This window comes from Pollicipes pollicipes, unplaced genomic scaffold (genome assembly GCF_011947565.3).
Source record: "Pollicipes pollicipes isolate AB1234 unplaced genomic scaffold, Ppol_2.1 Scaffold_7231;HRSCAF=8579_pilon_pilon_pilon, whole genome shotgun sequence".
NCBI lineage: Eukaryota > Metazoa > Arthropoda > Thecostraca > Pollicipedomorpha > Pollicipedidae > Pollicipes > Pollicipes pollicipes.
In genome coordinates, this window is record NW_023597034.1 from 22,696,091 (window position 1) to 22,719,845 (window position 23,755).

At 52.8% G+C, this 23,755-nt stretch overlaps 1 protein-coding gene across 1 annotated transcript; it reads right to left on the reverse strand.

Annotated features, from left to right (window-relative positions):
• Nucleotides 1-239: 239 nt before the first annotated feature.
• LOC119109166 (propionyl-CoA carboxylase beta chain, mitochondrial) lies at nucleotides 240-23,568 on the reverse strand. The gene is made up of 8 exons (XM_037232742.1): nucleotides 23,383-23,568; nucleotides 5,334-5,573; nucleotides 4,927-5,073; nucleotides 4,067-4,186; nucleotides 3,537-3,724; nucleotides 2,435-2,640; nucleotides 1,258-1,466; nucleotides 240-942 (listed from the first exon to the last, which is right to left on the reverse strand). Exons 1-8 carry the CDS (start codon nucleotides 23,557-23,559, stop codon nucleotides 622-624), a joined length of 1,608 nt encoding a protein of 535 aa, XP_037088637.1. The 5' UTR covers nucleotides 23,560-23,568; the 3' UTR covers nucleotides 240-621.
• Between the last annotated feature and the right edge of the window lie 187 nt (nucleotides 23,569-23,755).

The following is a 23,755-nucleotide window of genomic DNA, read 5'->3' on the forward strand; positions in this document are numbered from 1 at the left end:
ACTCAGCTGCTGATGCTACATGGCGTCGCCTGTCTCTCACCCTGGCAGGAAGAGCGGACACCGCGGGAAATCGAGCCCCGTACCTCCGGTTTCCCAAACGCGATAGAGGCCACTACGCAGACTTAACATACTAAACGCGTCAACCACTACGCTTGCGGCACGAGCGACCATCCGCACCAACGGTCGCACTGTAAAGGGCGTAGTTCCTTTCGGATATTTCGCTTCGATTACACTTGTAACTCCATCAGTACTATATTTGGTGACAAAGAAACTCAACCACGAGTCCCGAGCTACGGAAACGAGGTATGCTTTATACAAACATAAATTGTAGACAAGACATCGATACAAATGGACCGCACTGCGTCAGCCGCAACCAAATATTAACAATACACACTGACAGGCAGACCTGCAACCAATACGACCTCAATCGATACAGATTCTCAGTTCTCAAAACATCGTCGCGCGCGAGCTACGTCAACCAAAACCACTGGTCTTTTATCACACGTCCGAAGGCAGCGGAGGTGGCGCGGAGCTCGTGCGACACCGCGCGCTCCGGCCACTCAGTCCCGTGTCGCCCGATTGCACAGTACCCTACGTCCCCACCCCGCGCGGCGGCAGCGCCTACAGCGGGATATTGCCGTGCTTCTTGACGGGGTTGCGCTGCCGCTTGCTGGCCAGGTTCTCCAGGTCCTGACAGAGGCGGCGGCGCGTGTGGCGCGGCTCGATGATGTCGTCGACGAAGCCGCGCACGGCCGCCGGCAGCGGGCTGCCGAACTTGGCGGCGTACTCGGCGGCGCGCGCCTCCGGGTCCGGGTCGCCGCGGTGCAGGATCGACACGGCCCCCTTGGCGCCCATGACGGCGATCTCGCCCGTCGGCCAGGCGTAGTTGGTGTCGCCGCGCAGGTGCTTCGACGACATCACGTCGTAGGCGCCGCCGTAGGCCTGCCGGGCGCGCGCGCGGCCGCTGTGAGGCGGGCGGCGGTGTCGCGGGCTTGGACGGGGAGTGACGGCGGGGTGATGGGCGCGGGGGGGGGGGCGTGTAGCCATGCGACGGCGTCCAAACGGCACACGGCCAAACAGGCGCCTGACACCGAACATGCTGGGACCGCGTATGGCGATCATGAGGAGCGACCGGACAGCTTAGAGGGCTGAGTAGCGGACCCTGGAGCATAAACAACACAGTACACGGATAAAGTAGTAACTCCAGCCCACACACGCCAGCCAACAGCGTGAATGGACCCCCAATCAAGTGCATACCTTGCGTGTGATGACAGTGATCTTGGGAACGGTGGCCTCGGCGTAGGCGTACAGCAGCTTGGCGCCGTGTCGGATGATGCCGGCGTGCTCCTGAGCCGTGCCCGGCAGAAAGCCCGGCACGTCCACAAACGTCACCAGCGGGATGTTGAAGGCGTCGCAGAAGCGCACGAACCGGGCCGCCTTCACCGACGAGTTGATGTCCAGGCAGCCTGGCGACAGCGGGGGAGGCACCGATCAGCTGGGCGAGGTTTGAGCCGTACCGCTCCTGATACCGCCGCAGCACGGGGCGGCAGTGGAGGAGGTACCGATCAGCGGGGTGAGGCCTGAGCTGTATCGCTCCTCATACCGCCGCAGCAGGGGGCGGCAGTGGAGGAGGTACCGATCAGCGGGGTGAGGCCTGAGCCGTACCGCTCCTCATACCGCCGCAGCAGGGGGCGGCAGTGGAGGAGGTACCGATCAGCGGGGTGAGGCCTGAGCCGTACCGCTCCTCATACCGCCGCAGCAGCGGTGACATGGCGCGGTGGGCGGCTCAGGGAAGCCGGGCCTTACCAGGTATACTGTTTAAGGAACTTCTCAATGCATACGATATGACGCACCATCTCAACCGTTTCTGGTGGCAGAGATGCCATTTTCTGTGGCTGTTTTTTTAGTTAACGCATCAGGATTTTTCATATTGCCCAAAGATGAGTGATATGATTATCGATTACCTTATGCCCGCTCGCCGCAAATGATTCTCACAAACATGGGAAATCTTTGAGAACCTCAGAAATGGCATTTAAGGGACGCTGCATCATATCACCTGCTTTCGCGTGGCGGACTAAAGTATCAGTTGATTGCCTCGACAGCCGAGCCCTCCGCTCGGGGCTCAGGTTTGCTAGAAGGCAGTTCGAGCTAAAGAAGCAGCGGCTCATCAGAATCTCCCCACGCCGTGAGCGGAGGTAACGGACATTCGCGCGGCTGACCTCACTGCCGGCGAGCGGACCCCTCCACCCCAGCAGAACAACATAAAAGGGAGCATCATATGAACACGACTTTGGAACGGGAGTAAACCTACCCGATCAATCACCGCGCACAAACGCAACTCCACATAGACATGACCATTCAAATCTGACGAGCCAGCCGACCATCCAGAGAGGCAGCGGTCGGGCGCCTCCAGCGCGACGCGCGGCACTCGTACCGGCGGCGACGCGCGGCTGATTGCCCACGATGCCCACTGTCCGGCCGTTGAGCCGGCCGAACCCGATCAGGATGTTCTTGGCGTAGTGGGGCATCAGCTCGAAGAACTCGTTCTCGTCGACCAGCGACGTGATGACGCTGTGCATGTCGTAGGCGGCCATTGGGTCCAGGGGCACCACCGTGTCCAGGCCCGGCACGTCCCGGTCCCTGAGCCGTCACAGAGACATGGGTCAGGGGGACACGGGTTAGGACAACACGGTATGGAGACACGGGCCATGGGGACACAGGTCAGGGGGATGGGGTTCAGGGTGGCGTGGATCAGGGGGAGCCGGTTCGGGGGGGGGGGGACGCGAGTCCGAGGGAGGCGGTTCAGGAGGACTTGGGTATGGGTCGCGCAGGTCAGGGGAGGCGGTTCAGTGGAACTTGCGTCAGGGGAGGCGGTTCGGGGGAGAGGGCATGGGTCAGGGGGATGTGTTTCAGGGGGCGTGGGCCTGGGGGAGGGGTTCAGGACGGGCATGGATCAAGGGAGGCGAGTCAGAGGGACACGGGTCAGAGGGCGCGGGTGGAGGGACGTCAGGAGAGGGGGCGCGGGGCAGGGGACACGCTAGGGGGGCGGTCACGGGGGGGGGGGGCAAGGGGGGCAAGGGGGGGGGGGGCGGTACGGGGGCGATCAGGCGGACGTGGGTCTTGGGACGTGGGTCTTGGTACAATAAACGCGGGTCGGGTCAGTGGTGCAATAAACACAATACATGACACAGAAATAAACACTTCATCTAACCGTTGTGTTAAGAATATGCCATTTTCATCAGCGTTTCGCCCAGCTCCCGTTCTCTTCCGTGTCACATACATCATTTCTGTTTCGGGAGCTGTTCCGTGCTGCTTCACCAGTAAACGTTAAATACTCCTACAATGGCGTATACTGGCAGCTCCAAAAACTCCTGCACATATCCAGTTCCCCATACTTTACTACCGAGCCCCTGACGGCAAGAGTGCAGTATTCTACCGCAGCGCAACGTCCTACTCCAGCAGCGCCCCCAACGGCAACTCCACGCGCGCTCAGACCGACTGCGGCGCCTGGCCGTGCTCGGGCCGCGTCCACGCACCAGGGGTCGTCCGAAGGTCGCACCGGCACCGACTCCGTGTTGCTGACCGGCAGGAAGTTCATCAGGGAGCGCAGCGTGAGCAGCGCGTCCACGTCGTTGTCGAAGGCGTTGTGCGCCACGCCGGACGCGGAGGTGTGCACGCGAGCCCCGCCCAGCTCCTCGAACGTCACGTCCTCATTGGTCACGGACTGGAACACGTCAGTGGGCGGTGACAGTTTACGCACCGCGAAAATACTCTGCAGGTGCTGTCGTAACGAACGGCCTGAGAGCTGCTGGGGGCACTGGCTACGGCGCTTGCATGCGTCGGTAAATAAGCAAACGCTTTGGCGCGAGCAGAGTAGGCCGGATAATGGAGAGTTGGAACATTCAAACACCAGCCGAGAGGTCCACGCGAAGGGAAGCCAGCGCACTGAGGCAGAACCAGAGAACAGCTGACGCAGAGATGAGCACAGGTACTGATCAGGACTGCGCATCCTGGCCACCATCTGCCCGACCAGACGTGACGAAGGCCGGGTCACCACGGAGCCCACCTTGACGACATCCGGTCCCGTTATGAAGAGGTATGACGTGTCCTTGACCATGAACGTGAAGTCGGTGAGCGCGGGGGAGTACACGGCTCCTCCGGCGCACGGCCCCATCACCAGAGATATCTGAGGGCGGTCCGGCCCCCGGTGTACACGTACGAACCAAGCCAGGCGACGAGCTGGCTAGCATGACGGGGTTCCTCAAAGCCCCGCAAAACACAGGCATCACACCATCAGGCCACCGAAATGACAGCACAGTAAAACTCCATGAAGCTATTACATCTAATCCTTACTACTCATCGGCCCAGAGACGCTGACCGCGGTTGATGGATGAGAGGGGCAGGGGGGGGGGGGGGCACGAGTGTAACGGAGGCGCGAGTTATGTAACCTCTGGCGCCAACATCAGACCAATGCGGGAGCTCCGACACAGAGGTCAGGAGGTCGTCCCGCTGAGACCACTGAGATAGCCCTGCCGCCGAGGCCAGAGACCACTGCGAGAGCCCTGCCGCCGAGGCCAGAGACCACCGCGAGAGCCCCAAGGCCAAAACACTGCAAGAGCCCTGCCGCCGGACCCAGAACACTGCAAGGGCCCTGCCGCCGGAGTCAGAACACTGCAAGGGCCCTGCCGCCGGAGCCAGAACACCGCGAGAGCCCTGCCGCCGGGGCCATACACCACCGCCAGAGTTCCCCACCGAAAGTGGGATGGGATAGGCGTCAGGTCTGCATAGCTCGGGACAGTTCCCTTGTCGGTTTCTGCACAAGCTGCGTGACAGACGCCCTCAAACGTCAGCACCAGCTGCGAGGACCTATTCGCGAGTACCGGCACGAGCAGCGAGAGAGCCTCCCATACCGGCCCGCCCACCCACCTGCGGCACGACGCCCGAGGCCATGACGTTGCGCAAGAAGATGTCGGCGTAGCCGGCCAGCGACTCGACACCCTCCTGGATGCGCGCGCCGCCCGAGTCGTTCAGGCCGATGATTGGCGCCCCGGTCAGCAGCGCCTGGTCCATCACCTGCGCTCGGGTCAAGGTCAGCACGACGCCGCGGCGAACGACGCACCGGGCTGGGCACGCAGCGTGCCCTGCGCCGTTTCTTCGTCGCGTTGAAGCCCCAGGCAGGATATTGCGTCAAACAACGCACCGCTGCATCCAATCTCCAGGCCCAGTTATCGTATCCACGTCAGCGAAGATTTCGTGCAGAGTATTGATCGGGGTATTCACTTGGGTTGGAACAGCGTCACAGCAGCCCCACGGGCTTAGCTGGCGGTACCCACCTTGCAGATCTTCTTGGCGTGGATGCTGCTGAGGCTGCCACCGAACACGGTGAAGTCCTGGCTGAAGATGAACACGGGCCGGCCGTAGACCGAGCCGCGGCCCGTGACCACCGAGTCGCCGGCCACCTTCTGCTTCTCCATGCCGAAGTCGGAGCACGTGTGCTCGGCGAAGGCGTCATACTCGACGAACGTGCCGGCGTCGCAAAGCAAGCGCACTCTCTCGCGAGCCGTCAGCTTCCCCTGCGGCACAGGAAGACGGTGTCAGCGACGCCACTGGCGGCCGAAGGAACGGCCAGCATGGCCAGCACATTCTGCTAGTGTCGGGGGTGACACGCTGGCATCGAGATGTCTGCTGCCATGTGAGGACACCAATGCATGACGGTGATTCGACAACACATTCCGGTGTCGAAAAATGTCACAGCGCCGCCGGAGATTTACGAATTATGCAATAGTTTCAAGGAAATCTTGACTGATTGTGCCCGAGGATTCGGATATTGCAAAAATTCCTCTGAGTTAAAGGTTATAGGTTGATTTCAGGAAGCTAAAATGGATAAAACTTCGAATCTCTTTGAGAGGCCATGCTCCCCTCAACCATCATCCCAATGTTGAACGTCCCCCCCCTACCATCTAAAACAATTCAACCCCAATGCTCAAAGGATGAAAGTTAGTTCTATGAGAAGTCTTGGCACGCCTTCTCTAACCATAAGGAGTTTCGTTTGTCCTCTCCAGCACTTTTCTACGAAAGCCCACCCCAAAAGCTAATTGACATAGCTAGCTTATAACGCGGGTCCAATTCCGATGAAAGCGTCCACACCAACGATGAATGATCATTATATGTCAGGGAATCAGCGGGGCACGGGACCTGAGGGTCCAGAGGTGGTTGAGCCCTTTAATTTTCTGAAATGTAATACTGGCCTGATTGACGCTGACTGGAAAGCAATAGCTGAATTCGACCCCCAACATAAGAGGACTTCCGTCACCCGTAGTCATTGATAATTTCAATCCATTGCGATTCAGTTACAAAATGTGTGTTCGTACTCGTCATCCGTGGCAGTGATGACACAGTTCTGGGTTCTCCTGTCGGTTGGTTAAATGGATACAACGCACCATTTAGAAACCGGCACCACGGAAGGCGGTGACCGTAGACCCTCTGGGTGGAGGGCAAAACGATCGTTACCTGGTTTTCTTCAATGCAACACCGCGGGCTAGATTTTTTATTATGGAGAAGCTAGGGGCTCAGTCAGCACTCATAAGAGAACCGAAAGAACTATCTAGTGTCAAAAAATACGGACTAGGGGACGAGCTTTCCCGAATCTTTGGTTGCAACTCTGCTAATAATATTACACTCCATGGCTGAACTGGTGTTTTAGCGGGGTTCAATGGTATGATGCGCTAACTGTCCCCTGTACCCACCATTTCTGCCGTACCAGCGTAACAGGTAAGCCTCAGGAGTGCGAGAGTTTGTCTAGGATTGGTGGAGGTAGATCAGAGGCGCTTCGAGTTGTTCCTTTCCATGCGCTACTGTGAGTCTAGAGCTACATCTTCCCAGGCGTTCGGGGCTCGGGCCCCTCCCTCCCTCCCCCGCATGACGCGATAATTCTCGCGTAAACGGCACGAGAGGCAGGCCGCGTGGATTTCCCCTACTACAAAGACTGAGCAAACACAGGCTGGCAGGAAAGGAAGCAGAAGGTAATACAATCGGTTCCTAGGAACCTATTTGACCTCTAAACAGATTGCGGGGGGAGAGACCAAATAAATTGCCCCCGCTCCCTCACCGCAACGTCATAGGCGTCAACATTGTTTCATATCAGTCAACCGGCAGAGGAACGGCTGCCTGCCCCTACCCACCATCTCCGCCGCCCACGGAATCAAGGTTGGGGGTTACGGCTCTACGGCGTTCGCGCAACAAGCCATCATATAAATGATGCACACGACATACAAAGATGACCAGTCCAAGAAAACCATTGACATCTCCAGTTAAGTGCATCCTATAACCTGCTCAGCTACCCCGGTTCCAAAGAGTAAAAAGTTAAGCGATAAAGAAATATGTCGGTCGGGCAGCGAGCAAAGGCCACCATCATGCGCACAGATGGAGCGAACACACAGCGGGCCCTGTTGTGGAATGCAATGAACGAAAAAATGAGAACACGGATTACGGCTGCATACTCGACGAGAACAGGACCGTCCACAAACAACGTTAACTTTTCGTAACTTTTCAACCCTCCCTGATCCTTGGCTACGCCGGGCGACCCCAGCCCACACTACGCAGCATTAAGTGTAATGTCCGTTTGGCCCTTATCGAGTTAGTGCAAGGAAAACACGAGGAAAAAGGCTATCAGTTCCGTCTTATCTATGTGCATGATGTCCCACGCAAATGCACCTAATAACTTGTGAGTGTAAAAAAGTAACGGACGTGTTACTTATGAGAAGAAGCCAACGGTATCTCGCCTCAATATTTTATTTTGCGTTCATGATTCTTATATAATTTGCTACCAACCCTGACCGTAACGTTACACTATCCAAAATCTCCGCTACCTTCTTTGTTACGCTCCATCCACCCCGTCCTTCTACACGCTTAACGCAAATTATGGACAGTTCCATACAGCTAGTTCGCCCTTGAAAGACAGTCGTGCACTGCGTACGTGAATAACATTTTAATAGTTCTTGAGGTTTTATTTCTGCTCCGTTGACGCCAACCCCGGTCCACCTGGTGAGTGGCAATCACTGTGACTTGCAGGTTTCAGTAAACGGCCTTGTTGAAAAGCCCTGCCTTGAATTGGTGGCAACGTAGTGGGAAGTCTGATTGGCGCAGAGTAAGGAATGGTTTGTGTTGTCTCACCGTCCTGTTTGCCAGTGGCTGTATTACCTTGGGTTCACCAAAAAGTACACAGACTGGCGAGAACCGCGGGTCGTTTGTGCGGGAGGACCGACGGCCAATAAAGGTATGTATCGTAATAAAGACCTCAGCGAGGAGAAAACCCGATGATGAGTGATCTTATGCGGAAGAAACTCAGAGCGAGATGTGCGCTGCCAGGGTAATGAACACCCAGATTTGAGCATTAACCAGGGATGTAGTCTGCTGTCTCCCATACAGCGGGGGGGGGGGGGGATGGGAGGGGGTCAAGCCTCCTGCTGGAACGCGGAGATGTGCCCTTTTCAGTTGCAGAGGCTCTGGCAATGAGTGGGACTTTTTACGTATTTGAGAGGGCCATATCACTTCCCAAATTTTGGGCCAAGTCCCAATAACATGTCAACCCCATTGCTCAAAATTGTCGCAAAAAGGACCAGCACTTCTTCGGGCAGCCCTCTCCCTTCCACAAACGAGCTTCGCCCACCCATCCGCGATACTTCTTGTAACGTTGCCCCTTTCCCCCACACACAATTTGAGAAGAAAATGCATCAAATTCGACGAGAAACAAACCTCCGTTTTGGAATAGTCTGTGTTTTTCCGTGCTGAGCCCCCCACACAACTTTTTTGGAAATTACACCCTTGCATGAGCGTACATGTAGTGACAATGGAAGTCGTTCTAAGCTGCAGAGGCAATAGCTATGTTAGGTTATTTTGTCCAGTGTGGAAAGGACGCCAATGCTAAATTCTCATAAATTCGGGGCCTCGCCCCCCCCCCCCCCCCCCTATCCTGAGGCGTATCCACGTAGTTGTCCAGAAGGAGCACGAGTATACCGTGATTTTTTTCGCTTGCATTAACATATGGGCGAATAAAGTTTGACACTCAAAACTGGCACACTTGTAAGCTAGATGCGTAAGAGCGCACACGACGTTGTTTTACACCATGCGATCGATCCCATGGGCCTGCAGCGGGCAAAACCGGACTTTCGGTAAAAGCTAAAAAGCTCCAACCTCCCACCCCCTAGTGCGAAGTCCTGTGTGTGTCCCCGCAGCTCACCTGCTCCAACCTCAGTTTCTACGCCCCTATGTGGGTGATAATGTTCAGATAATGTTCAATGATACGGTATATAAACGCAGCTGGTACCAGTGGAAGGCTTTTCATGTTGGGGAAGTATCGCATTGACGGGATCAAGCCTTGAATGTCACCGGGGTCCATTCTTGTTTTCGCACCATTTTACACGGTCCAAAGCACAAACTACTCTGATTTGCTCCAAAGTCACTAGGGTCCGGATCTCACCGACCCTAGTGGCGATTATGCCCATGAGGAGGAGGCAAGGACAGTTCCTGTCATTTCTTGACGTGCGACGCCTAGCCGGGTTCGAAAAATCACCAGGTGTCTTTGCATCAAATAGCTCGCCATGACGGACTCAACTGAGCTCGTCTGCAACTTCAACAAATGCCGAAAACCGTTGACCGTCCGCGCCTGGGTGACTAGCTGTCTGCACGCCTTTTGCGAAGAGGACGGCAATAAATACATCCAGCAGACGCCCGTCAAATGCCCCACCTGCGACGCGTCACTCAACGACAATCTCGACGTCATCCAGGTCAGTTGGAGACAGCCGTGCGCGGCGCATGTCGATGCTGGACTATTGAGTTGTAATTATGGATGGTAGAGTACCGAAGTAAAACAAAGCAAGGCCTTAAATGTCCAATTTTTTTACCTCAGTTATGATTTCAAGAGCGGGCAATAATTCGCATAGCAAATTACAGCAAGTTTCAATAACTATCATGGAAATTTATTGTTTATTGGGGTTTTCGAGGTGTATATATATATATATATCTATACACACATTGTATATATATATATATATATATATATATATATGTGTGTGTGTGTGTGTGTGTGTGTGTGTGTGTGTGTGTGTGTGTGTGTGTGTGTGTGTGTGTGTGTGTGTGTGTGCGTGTGCGTGTGCGTGTGCGTGTGCGTGTGCGTGTGCGTGTGCGTGTGCGTGTGCGTGTGCGTGTGCGTGTGCGTGTGCGTGCGCGTGCGCGTGCGCGTGCGCGTGCACGTGCGCGTGCGCGTGTGTGTGTGCGTGTGTGTGCGTGTGCGCGTGCGTGCGTGCGTGCGTGTGCGCGTGCGTGCGTGCGTGCGTGCGTGCGTGCGTGCGTGTATATATATATATATATATATATATAAACTTAGGAAATGGGTGGAAATGACCGCTATTGTCATTCCCATTGCGCATGCGTCACTGACTATTTTCGCACCCGTGACTGACCCTCCCGGCCTGCGCCTAGATCGAGGTGAACCCGAGCGAGAGGTTCAAGTCGATGGTGCTGGCCGGCCTGAAGCCGGACGTCATCTGCGACGTGGCCGGCCGGGCGTTGGCTTTCTGGATGTACCAGATGTCCGAGGACCGCACCTATCTGGCCGGTGCGGTCAGTCGCGGCCGCCGGCGCTTCGACGACCTCGAGCGCTACTACGAGAAGCACATCCGGCAGCTGCAGGTGAGTGCGCCGTCTGCTAGGCAACAGACGACTGACGGAAGAAATGTAAACCATGTGTTTCTCCATCTCGTCCAGCGCAGACCGTCAGTCGTGTGAGCCGCATGCCCAAAACCTTTCCGGGTACCATCCATTTACACTTGTCACGAGCCTGCACGTTGTGCTAATGTCCCACCTCCTTGTCCTTTTGGCAGCCGCCATTTCAAAACATGCCCGATTAGACACTGCTGGATTGTGAACTGACCCTGACTTTTGGCCAAGTGAACATCGCATTTACATCGCTTCCAAACGTGACTTTTTGGAACATTGGATCGCTGAAAGCCACCAAACCGCGGGTTTGGTGGCTTTCGAACCTCAGCAACATACTGGAGCGTTGTGGCCTGCCTGCAGGGCCAGATTGACGCCACAAAGCTCCACCTGGACAAGGAGGTGGCCAGCAGCGCGCGCCAGCTGGAGGAAGCGCGCCAGGAGCTGGAGGCCAGCCGGCGCCAGTCCGAGGAGTTGTCCGGCCGGCTGGCGCAGCGCAACAAGCAGTACCAGCAGCTGCAGCGCGACTACGACGCGTTGCGCGTGCGCAGCGCCGGCGCGGTGCACGCACCGCCGGTCCGTTCCCCGGCGCGCACCGCCGCCGCCTGGTGGCCACCGCAGCCACCCGCCTCCGTGCCGCGCCGCGTGTCGCACGTGTCGCAGTTTGTGTTCAAGCCCATTACGCCGCAGCCCAATCCGGACACGCGCTGACCCGAGTGGCACTAGAGCACCGGATCGCAGCATAGCAGCCGCGCCATCAGATGCCGGGTAGTTAGTTGGTCGAGTTGAGATACCGTCAGCCATCACTGATGCACGTTTGCAACATTTCACACGATATTGTATTGTGATCAGGGGGTCGCTGTGCATCACGTTGGTGGTTCAACTTCTTGTAGAAACAGGATGTCACGCAATTTTGGCATCTTATCATTTGGAGCACTTGGCAATACAATTTGTCACTATATAGCTACACATTGTGCGGTTGACACCAATGCGGCATGTACGCAGTCCATGCTCGCGATGAAGCGGCGTTTATGGTTGAAGTCGTATTGGCAGCCCCGTCAGCCCAGCTCGTGTGTGTAGTTGGGGCTTTACGACGCACTCAGCTGCAGAGGCTATGTGGCGTCGCCTGCCTCTCACCCTGGCAGGAAGGGCAGGCACCGCGGGGAATCTAACGCCGTACCTCTGGCTTCCCAGACGCGCAGCGGTTAGCGCAGATGCGTTAGCAGCTACACTACCGGCACCTCGCCCTGTCCAGCTCGTAAACACATCATAATCAGAAGTGCTTGCTGGAGGTGGCCACTCGATCGTCAACGTGGCAGGCGCGACAGATGGCGCGCCTATGCGATTTGAGCGACAGCCCACCGTTCATTTCCCACTCGTTAACCACACGCCTCCCTGCGTAGACGCCATCCAGGAATCAGAATTGACGCTGGGCTTGAAGCGCAAACTCAAATACTGTTCTATTTGCATCTATGGGGCACTTTCAACGGCTTCGTGCTATCAAGTACAAAAGGATCGCAGTACTAAACAGGTCTATTTATGGAAGCCAACCAGAGTCCTGGTAGATATCTCAGCAGCAGCGCGGGAGATATCAATTTGCTTAGGTATGTTGGCTGACGGCGGGAACTAAAAAACGGACATGAAGCAGCCACGCACGTTCATGAAAATTTCGCATGCGCAAGCGGACAACTCAGACCGCGGAAACTACTGCACCGATCGCTGTGAAACCTTCATCATTGGATGTGCCATATCTAATTTCCTCGCACCGTAGAACATTAAGTGGCCCTAGGTCAGGCCAAAAGTCATCAAATTCCACAAATTCCCAAATTCTTGCTTGCAGACAGCTCAGCTTTCACAACCTTCCCCTCAGACTGCTGCGAAGCCTTACCATTCAATGCATAATACCTAATTTCCTGTTGAAGCTGCAAACATGGAGTCATTCACAAATACGTCTTTTTCTTTTATGTTTAATCTCAATACAACGAGCAGATTGGCTGGGCTGGCCTTATTAAGCCAGTGAAATCAGTTATTTGAATTTCTACTCAGCGGAAGTGTTTTACTGAAAGTCAGGCGCTACATCGTGCATAGTGCCACCCACGTGTCGCCGTGATTAAAGGGAATGTCCCACATTTGAAGATATTGGAGCAAACATCAGATATGATGTAATCAGCTTAATTTGACTATTGGTGTACTAAGTCGTAGTAGTGGTAGTAATTGGGGCTTTAGGGCGCCTCAACTACGCGGTCATTCGGCGCCCATAGCGCACGTCCTAACCAGAGCTGACCAGAACTTTCAACAACAAAAAAACCATCATGTGCCGCGAATAATCTGAGTCGGTGTGTATATAGAGCAGAAGTTAAAACGTGACAGGAATTTAAACAGATGCTTGGTGAGTGCTGAGTTATTGCCGAGTACATCGGAGAGCGCAAGGGACGGTGCAGCCGGGCCAAGTACCGCAGGCGTTCCATGCGTCATGCAGGACAAGAGATGAACACACGGCACACAGAAAGCGTTGCGTTACATTGGCGGCACCGAGGCGGTTCATCGCGACGTAAAATGTAGCTGTGGGTGGCGTAAGTATCGCCGATTCGCAAGCGACTTAGAACTACTTCCACCCACTTTGACTCACGCTGGGATGTCTGCCATTCCTCGATGACCAGCTTAATAATTTTCGGTTTGTTGGCACCTAACACATCCCACATGCTTTGCCACTGACGTAGTAAAAATGACGATATAGCTGGGTATAAATCTGTGGCAGGCATTGGATATGCTCTTGTGCATTGACGAAGTGTAGCACGCTTTGCGGCGGAGCCTGCAAGCTCATCTCCGGTGATTCCTACGTGGCGCGGAATCCGGCACACTGTTACGCTCTTCCCCGCCTGGTATAAGGAGTCAAGGCATAATAAAATGCCCTGTACAACGGGACTTGTGGGGTTAAAACGTCTTGATGTCAACTGGATACTTAGCGAGCCTGATAATACAAAGTGCAAGGCGTCTTCGTCCACCTGTAAGCATAGTGCCCTACTAATCGCAACCAGCTCTGCAGTATATCCAGACGGTTGCGTCGACAGCGTGAATGATCATGTGTCTTGGCCGCGCACAGAGGTGCGACCAACTCCCGTATCCCTTTTATAACCGTCCGTATATGTGATTTTGTGTCCCTGATACGTTTCGATGTGCTGTAAGGCTGTAGCTCCAGCAGCCGTGGTATAATGTCTTGTTTTCGACCATGCGTCCGACACATCGATGGCTGGTGATACCAGCGTCCATGGAGGGGCTGGTAGGCGGGATACGCGCATCACACCCAGAGACTCAACCCACTCTCGTGAAGGGCATCGTGGACACGCTGGCAAAAAGGCCTGGCGCTTCGCGTTTGCTCGCCTTGGAAAACATTCAATGTTTCGCGCGAAAACACAGTACTATGTGTTTGATGATCCGGGAGTTGCGCCAGCTTGCTAGCGTACCGTAAGCCTGACAACTTCCTTCGGACCGCTGGCGGCGGTTCGTTGTCTTCAACGAGCAAGCTAGCTGCTAGAGATGTCGAAAAGTACCAGTGATGACTTTGGGCGCGGTGTGATAGACCGTGTTCAAGGTGTTCTTAACAAAATTTGAGGCACCGTCATACACAAAACGGGCATGATCAGACTTCGAGCGCATGAGAGAGCGGTACACAACTAAAAGCGTTTTTCTGTCAGCCCCGTAGGATGTTCGTGCGACACATTTTAGAATGTTCAGAGACTTGGAGCACTTTTCCTTAAGAGTTGTAACATGCTGGTGGTACGTCAGATGGCTATCAAGTTGAATTCCGGGAAAACGCGCACTTGGCTCGGATGGTATCAGCTGCCCGTGTAACTGAACTTCCATTTTAGAACAATTCTGACGTCGACAAAAGTGTACACCTTTTGTCTCTGCCGTCGAGAACCAGAGTCCGTTAAGTGTTCCCCAGTTCTCAAGGCGTCTGACGGCCATCTGCAGCTGTCGCTCCACAGTCGTTGTTCCTGATACGCATGACCAGATGACAAAATCGTCGACGAAGGGATCAGCCGATGGAATGCGGAGTGTGGTGTGAATATCATTTATCATAACAGCAAGTAATGCGACCCTTAAAACACTTCCTTGCAGTATTCCGTCCACCAGTAGGAACGAGTCTGAAAGGTGATGGCCGACCCTTACGCGAAAAAGACGTTGCGATAAAAAGATCCTGCAAAAAGATGCCCATAAGGTCACGAATGCCGTATTTGAAGGGTTTGACTACAGGTCCATGACGCCCGGCTGACTCGTAGGCCCTCTGAACATCAATGAAGATGGCACCTAAATGGCGAAGCTGTTTAAAAGCAGCGCACTCAGCAGTGTCAAGTGTTCAACAAGGTGGTCCACTGTGCAGCGGTTTTTCCTAAATCCGCATTTAATATTGCTCAAAATGCGTTTGTCTTCTAAGCACCACAACAACCTCGGGTTCACCATTTTTTCACCAACTTACATAACGATGGGGTGAGAGAAATGGGCCGGTAATCCAGCGGATCTAAGCCCGTCTTACCATGTTGAAGAAGAGGCACTACCGTAGCACTCCGCACGTCTGTCGGGAAATCACCTCTCCTCCATACCACGTCAAAACTACACAACAGGGGCTCCAAAGCACGAGGAAGGAGATGTTAAAACATTTTGTTGTAGGTGTGATCGGGACCTCCTACCACGCTCCACAAAGCTGAAATGTCCGCTTGGAGTTCAGTCATAGTAAATGGCAAATTGTAACTACGCCCCTCGGACGTTAAGAAATTCACGGGAATTGGCTTGGCGCGAGCTCTACGACGTAAAAACTGTATGCTATGGTTCCCTGCTCGGCAGCGGTCTGCTAGTACCCGGGCAATCGCATTGGCCACATCGGTAGGTTGCACATCTTCGCCACGCATACGCAACACTGGTACTGGGGTGAAGGAAAAATGACCTGAAATTCGTTTGATCTGGGACCCCACCTGTGATTTTGGAGTGAAACTGCTTAGTTTGCTAATGTATTGCCTCCAGGAAACACGATTTGCCTCGCGAATGGTGCGTCTTGCCGGCGCTCTAGCTCTGCGGAATGCAATCATATCGCAAAGTGCTACTGCGATCGTAAGCCCTGAAGACGCGTCGGCGTGCACGAATAGCAGTTCGACAACCCTCTGTCCACCGTGAAACTAGCGTGAGACGCGGTGGCCCAGTGGTTTTTGGAATGCTTTTATGAGCAACGTTTGGCAGCAAGGGCGTGAAGACGTCAAGCAGATACAGGTTGTCCAAGTTGGTCAGTTGGAAACACAGAATCTAGCCGAGTTTCGAACTCACGCCAGTCAACTTCTAACATTCCATCTCTGAGGCCGAGGCCCAACAATCTATCCATCCAGGTACCTTAGCCACACAGGAAAGTGGTCACTATCCACAGGATCGTCGGCGACATGCCAAGTAAAACATGACATGAGCTGTGGGCTCGGAACACTCAGAAGACTCAGAAGAAGACTCAGAGGAAGCTGAGAAGACTTAGGTCAATAGTTAACATCCGGCCCGAGGGCAGTGTTACGTGTGTCCGAGTCCCGGTATTTAAAAGGCACAATGATTCTTGGCGGATGAAGTGTTCACGCAAGCGTCCACGCGTGTTTGTGTGGCTGAATCCCCAAACGGCGTGGTGCACGTTAAAATCACCCAAAATCATGACGGGTGGAGGGAGATCAAACACCAAACGGCTGAGTTCTGCCGCACGAAACGCCACTCCAGGTGACAAATACAGCGAACACACCGTGCTAAGTCGATTATTAAAATTGACTCGAGCTGCCACGGCCTGGAAGACTGTGTCAAGTACCAGGTGGTGGGGCAGATACGCTGCGGTGGATAGCTAAAAAAACACCGCCACGTGCGACTGCGTGTGATCGTTCATATTGACGGACCACTGAATAGCCTTTGATCGTCTAATGTGAATCTAGCCCTAGTTTCGTTTCCTGCAGACGGACGATCACTGGACAGCGGTCATTTACAGGAATTTAGAGATCCTGTGCATGAGTTCTTACGCCCCTACAGTTCCATTGTAAGACATGTGTCATGGCACTAAAGCATGGCGGCTCAACTTATGCTTTAGTGTTCGCCTGCTAAAAAACGCTTGCAAACGAGCGTTTTAGAAGAGATGAAAGCCGCGCTCGAACGTCGCGGTCACGATGTACCAGAACTGCACCAGCAGCTCAGCTCTAATGTTGCGTTCCGCGTACCTGAACCAACAGAACACGGTCGAATTCTAGGCCGGACCCTCGGGCCACCGCTCTTTGACGGCGAGATTGGTCCGGACGGGCCGCGCCTCTCCGGGAGCCCCCCTCTAGACGGGATGCCGCTGGAGAAGTAGTGACCCGGGGTGGCATCGGTGGCAGCGGAGGAGCCATCGCTGGGGCGCCTGATGAGGCCTCCATCCGCCTTCTGGGAGGTGGGACTATCTCCCCCATGGGAGCAGGCTCGAGGCCCGTACCCGACAGCCGTTTGGCCGCCTTCGCCCTCTCCTGTTCCTGAAGGCGTACACGCTTGGCCTCCCGCGCGTCTCTCCGCCTCATGGCGCTCAAGGTTGTCCGATGTTCGTCCCATCGTCTCACTCAGCGCTGTAGGACGTGATGCTCCTGTGGAGGACGGCTGTGTAGACGGTGACCGCGTGTTTACCGGATGAGACCGGGAGGTTCGGCTCCGGCGTACTACAGTCCACTCACTGTTTTCCGCTGGTGTGGGGTGAGGCGGCGAGGTAACAACTGGCAAGCTGGCCTGTGCCTCACGGGGGGCGCAGGGTGCCAACGAGACGGGGGCGATAATGTTGCCGATGCGGTGGCGTGCACCTGAGACGCCGGTACCACCGACAGCCCAACCATGGGAGTAGTTTAATGAGATGCGCTCCAGTCATCTGATCTAAGGAGATTTAAGGTACGACGGAAGCTTTGGCCTCTGTGGCATACGATGTCTAAGAGTGGCTCAGTTCATATAGATCTCTCGCTTCACGAAATTAGATGTTCTTCGTGGTTTTCAGTGTAATGGTCTCCTTCTCCCTGGTGTACGCCAGGCATGCACAATCGAAAGCAGAATGAGGTTTCTGGTTTTTATCACAGTTCACACACCATGGGCTCGCTGCAGCGCACTTATCACTCGGGTGCTCCGGAGGGACACACATACCACATGCTGGCTGGTTACGGCAGAAATCCATTGTACGTCCAAACAACTGGCACTTAAAACATCTCATGGGGTTCGGTATAAAAAGCCGCACCTTCACCTTCACATATCCTACCCCTACTTCAGATGGTGTGTCAATACGGTCAAGAGCCAGTACAATGCTGTTCGTGGGGACGAACTCTGCACCCCCGCGCACCTTGATGCGCCATCTTTTACCCCGAACGCAGCGAGGCCGTCGACTATTTCCTCATCACTGGCATCTTTCAGGTCAAAACAGTTGATGATACCTTTTGACGAGTTCTCTGTCCTATGAACCTCCACAGTCATCGCCACTGACACGCCCTTCTTCCCTTTCACATCCCTCACACAGCACACAAACCTATGCGAATTCATGGCCCTTTTGACCTCCTCTCCGTTTTGAAAATGGACCTCGATCCCGCCGTCCTTGAGCTTACCGCATCGGAGCACCTTTCCAAACCGATCACCTCCATTTCACCTTCGAAAGGGCCAAAGGGACAACAACACCAGCAGCCACAGAAAGGGCGATTCGAAAAATCAAGATTCGAGGGGTAGGCGCTGACGCCGTACCACCTGTAGCTTCAGTTCGCCTTCCCCCCCCCCCCCCCCCCCCTCCTCTTTGGGGATGCGGGTGTTTTTTGGGATTGAAGTCGCCATGCACGTACGGTTTTAGCATTCAGCACTGAAGCCCCCCCCCCCCCGCCCCACCTCGGAGCCCAACTGGGGGACGGCCCACTCGCCCAGGGGGCGGTGGTGCTACCAGGGTTACTCTGGTGCTATACGGGGCGAACGACGCCTTCCACACGGCCATGTGTTACCGGGGAGACCCCTCCCCGTCCTGACCACGGTTCAACGCCGTCGCTCCTTGGCGCCTTAAACCGCTACGCACGGTCAGGCGCCCCAAGCGGAGGCCCGCAAGGAACACCCAACCGCAGAGGAGGCGACAAGCCGCTAGACTCGTATGGCGCCCCCGGATATCCCGGCCACAGTGGGGTGTGCCGCGACTAACCCGCATGACGCACCCCTCAGCCACCAGGATCCGATCAACCCAGGGACGCGGGCGAGGGGCCACGGCGACCCCGATAAAAAGAAGACTAGAAAAGATGAGTGGGCCGGATGCGGGAAAGCGGGTAATGGAAAGGAAGCGGGCGGGACAAGGAGCAGGAGCTCGCGTACCAGCAGGGTCGCTACGCCTTGAGAGGAACAGCTTACGCTGTCCACCCGTTACCGGAACTGGGGCCCGAGGGGGCGCCAGTCCCCTACACCGGCCGAAGACACCGCCCCTGCGAGGATTGGTGTACTTAAAGATGACCTTTAAGATTGCCCGCATGACTTTGAAATGGCCTCCTCGTAAGCCCGTACATCTTCACGGCGCGTACCTAGGAAACTAGAAAGGTTTAGATGTTCAGAAAAACAGGGCTGTAAACTGCACTCCATCATCTTTAACGCGGTTATTTCAGTTCGATACCCATATACTCGATACAACTGTGGAGCCCTTTAAAAAGGCTTTAAAAATGTGACCGTGGTGGTGCGCGACTGGTCGACGTGTGGTGCGCGACTGCCGTTCTGTCGTCAATATGTACACGCCCCTCAGCAGCCTTTTGTTGGTTGCTCCTCCAAGTCGCTAAAAAACTGCCGAATCTAACTAAGCATGGGCCACGGCTGTGGCGGATGTTGCAAATTTGAGGTGCCCGGCTGTGAAAAAAAACTCCAAGGGCTTAGCCGAAACGGACCGGTTTGTTCAGTTTTCGGCTGTGACAGATCCATGGCCTCGGAGGCCTAATTGGGGACTTGTCTTCTGTACTGTGTGCATAGCCTGTCGCCGAGGTACAAGTCCTAAAAGCAATCGGTGGCAAAAATGACGAAAAACAAGTCATTGCTTGGGTCAACGGAAAATTTGGGCTTCACCGTGCGCACCGTGCGCAGCCGTGTTAATGCGTGATTCCGACAGTTTCAACTGTGCCAAAAATTGAATATGTTTTCTACAACCTTCTTCGGGTATCTTTGTTTACGAAAAACATGATGCTCTTGGCTTTGCGCACAAAATACGTAGAAATGCTATGGCACTAACGCTTAGAACCACACAATTAACATCGAAACTACCCGCGCGCTCAGGCACTACAAAAACAACAGCGTATTACTGCTTCATGGCATATATCACAGCGACCACGTACGTCTCATAGAATGGTGAATGCTTGAAGACGATTGGCGCAATATGTTTTGAGATGACTTGTCTGCAGTCCAAAATTTTGGAATTTGTGCACTTGGATGACTTTTGACCTAACCCAGGGTCGTGACATATTTGACTGTATCAGGGCTATTCATTATGATACATCCAATATTGAAAGTTTTGCAGTGATTGATGCAGTAGATTCTTGGATTTCAATTGTCGGCATTTGCAAGTTAAATTTTTCCCCTGGAATTTCTGAGGTGTTTGACTGCAGGTAAGATCTTAATGTTACCAACCCAGCACTCAAGTCATAACACTGAATCAGTTGGTGAAGGTTTCAAAGTGATTAGATGAGCTGCTTTGGATAATGAGTGTGTCTGCTACATACATCAGTTTTTAGTCCCAGTCTCAGCTGATGCTTCCAGCTACTGCAATGGGGGAGAGGTGCAGCCATTCCAGCATTGTCGCTGCAAACCCTGTGTAGGCCAGTGATGGTGGCATTGGTTGAGGGTTTCGATAACAAAATTACACAAGCTCAGCTCAACATCATACACTGAGAATAGTATCGAATCAGATTTGATGTTCATGAGTAATTGTAGGAGTACTAACCATGTTGGGCTGGCTTGCTCTTTGAGGAGGAAATCATTCCTGCACCTGTGCTGCATTAACCTCAGGATCCCTCGCAGACCGACATCTCAGATGGTGAAGTTTTGTACCTAACTTTGGGGTGAGGGGGGGGGGGGGGGTGAGGAGAGAAATGTTTTTAACACAAACAGCGCAAGCTGTGTTCTCCCTGAATTTGACCAAATTTCTTCTCAAAATTAGGAGAAGGACTAGAGTCCCATCGAATTGGATGGAAACCTACATCTCTGGTCCCAAATCAAATATATCTAGGTTAATAGAGGCCTAGGTCAGTGCGACATTGCACTAGCATCCATCCTGTAAGTGACAAGTGTAGTACTTTAATTTATTTGTGCTGAATGGTCATTTTATATTATAGTTGCTTGCATGGCATTTCAGTCATCACATTGTCACAGTGTGCTCTGGGGAATTCTGCAACAAGTGCATAACATTTTAAGCATGTCATGATTAGTGCTAATCAACTTATACCTTTAAAATAAAACTATTTACATAAACAACTTTTTGCCTGCTCCATGGCTTCCACGATACAGTAGGTGTGAAAATACACTTGGAAGGAAGCAGTATCTGAAATCTGGTTTTAGCTCTTGGGGGGGGGGGGGGGGGGAGAACAGAAATATTAAAATTGTGCCTTGTAGTGAGAAAAAAACACAAAACAAGTGAATTTGCACTGCATTCACAGCTGGCACTAATGGACATTCTTTGACAGCAGATGACAGTAAACACCATGCTCTAGCTGGTCTAAGTGATTGCCAAAGACCATTAGAAATTGGCTGCTTGCAATTCATAAATATTCTAGCCTCCTAAATAAGTGCTTCCTTCCTAAGTCAATGCTTGCACCTACTACATTTTTTAAGCTATGGAGCTGATAGAAAGTTGCTGATATTTATAATTCTATTGTAAAGGTGTCAGTCCCAATAAAGGCTGATAGAAGCAGATGCTTAAAATGTTGTGCACCAGATACACCATTCCCCAGAGCACATGATGCTAGGTTTATTATTGAAATGTCATGCAAGCCACAATATATATATATATATATATATATATATATATATATATATATATATATATATATATATATATATATATATAGGAGCACCTGGGGCATAGCAGTTAGTGCAGCTGCATTCTAGCCAAGGTACAATCTTTCTTAGCCAGAGGAAAGATTCTGGGGCAATGTGATACCCACCTGGGCTTTTACTGATCTAGATGCTCTTCATTTGGAAACAAGTGTGCAGTTCCCTATTTAGTTGGATAGGATGCTAGCCCCTCCCCAACTTTGAGAAAACCTTGGTCAAAATCAGGGAGAACACGGTTTGTACCAGTTGTTTGGGATAAAATATTTCTCCGCTCACCCCCTCCACAGGACAAAATATTTCTCTGCTCACCCGCTCCCCAAAGTCATGTACAAAACCACACCACCTGGGATGCCAGGCTGCTGCATGATCGGGGCTCGGAGGCCAACGCAGCAGGGGTGGAGGAATTATTTCCTCCTCACATGGCAATCCAGCAACATAAAATTAGCATCACTACATCTACTCACCAGTGTTGAGCCTAAAATGACTTTTCTCAGTGTATGACACTGGATAAATTCATAGATTGCCTATATCTATGATGCCAACCAGTGGGCTATCACTGCTCCTCACGTGGCCTCTCCAAAACAAGGTGGGCCAGCTACATACTTGGGCAGACGCGATATAGCTGTCTTCAACAACAGAGCCGCTGTAGGTTGTTTATCAGTTTTGATATTGCTTTTTAGGACCTTATTGATTTTGTAAGAAGTGTTGGCTGGAAAAACTAGGCTTAAATGACAGGCAGATCTAAAAAACATATATAATCATTTAAACACATGTGTAAAATATGTGTACATAACATAACTGTTTTGGGTGCCGGCTCCGGTCTGGCGTGCGAGCATGTCAGTGTCGTTGGATGGTAGGTGGGTTTAACATGTGCTGGTGGGCAGCAACAGACCTGGGCACTGAATGCATTGCAAGGAAACATTGTGTGTGATATGGAAGGGATCTTTGGCTGTAACCCACAAGCAGTATCCCTTGTTCGGTCATGAGTGTGGTGTGCGATGCTGAAGTTGCAGGAACAGCTTGCCTTCATCTAATGTCACTCACAGAGAACAATTTTTTAGTTCTTTGCAGTGTGTATATATATATATATATATATAAAATATATATATTATATATATATGGAGAACAAAATGTCTTGGGGCTAAAAACACTAAGAAGGATCCAAGTTCCAGACAATGTGAGAAAGTGTCTACATATGAAGCTAGTAAATTTAATAATTATTGGCAGCCAATTATCAATGGTCTCTGGCAATCACTAATGCCAACTCACGCGCAGTGTTACCTGTCAAGTACTCTTACAGGACATCCAACAGCACCAGTTGTGTACATAGTGAAATACACCCCAGTTTTTCAGTCTAGCTAAAAGACATGATTTTAGAATTGTTCTTCTCCCCAATAGCCTACACCAAATTCAAGTTACTGCATAAACCTTTAACATTTTTCCTCACTCACGATAGATATAAATAATGAATGTAATGACTGATAAATGATGCCAGCAACACACCAGCAATTGTGACTAAGGCGTGTTATACAGCAGATATGTCGAATGATGAGACCCAACAACGCAAGACCCCACGGTGGCGCAGCGCAGACGGCTCACCTTCCGATGTTGTGCGTCGATGCGCTTCTGGCCTCCACCCTGGAGAGACTCATCGCGCTTTTTCCGGATTTGCTCTTCAACCGCTAACGTGTGGGCAGTGCCTTGCCAGCGCTTTACCACATTATGTGCCGTCTGAGCAAGCTTGTTTCCGGAGCGCAAAAACCCGGTCGCCTTCATGTACGCAGCCATGTTGATATGGCTGCACGAAAGTGCTTCCATATCTCTTGGAAGAAGTAAGGACTTGATGTATGCAAAGATGCTACCGCATAAATGCCCCGATGAAATTTCGGATTTAAAATAAGCCTTCTATATTTTCGTCGTCGTCTCTATCATGGACGAAGATCCTTGGTTTAAGTGCAACGCTGCATATGTG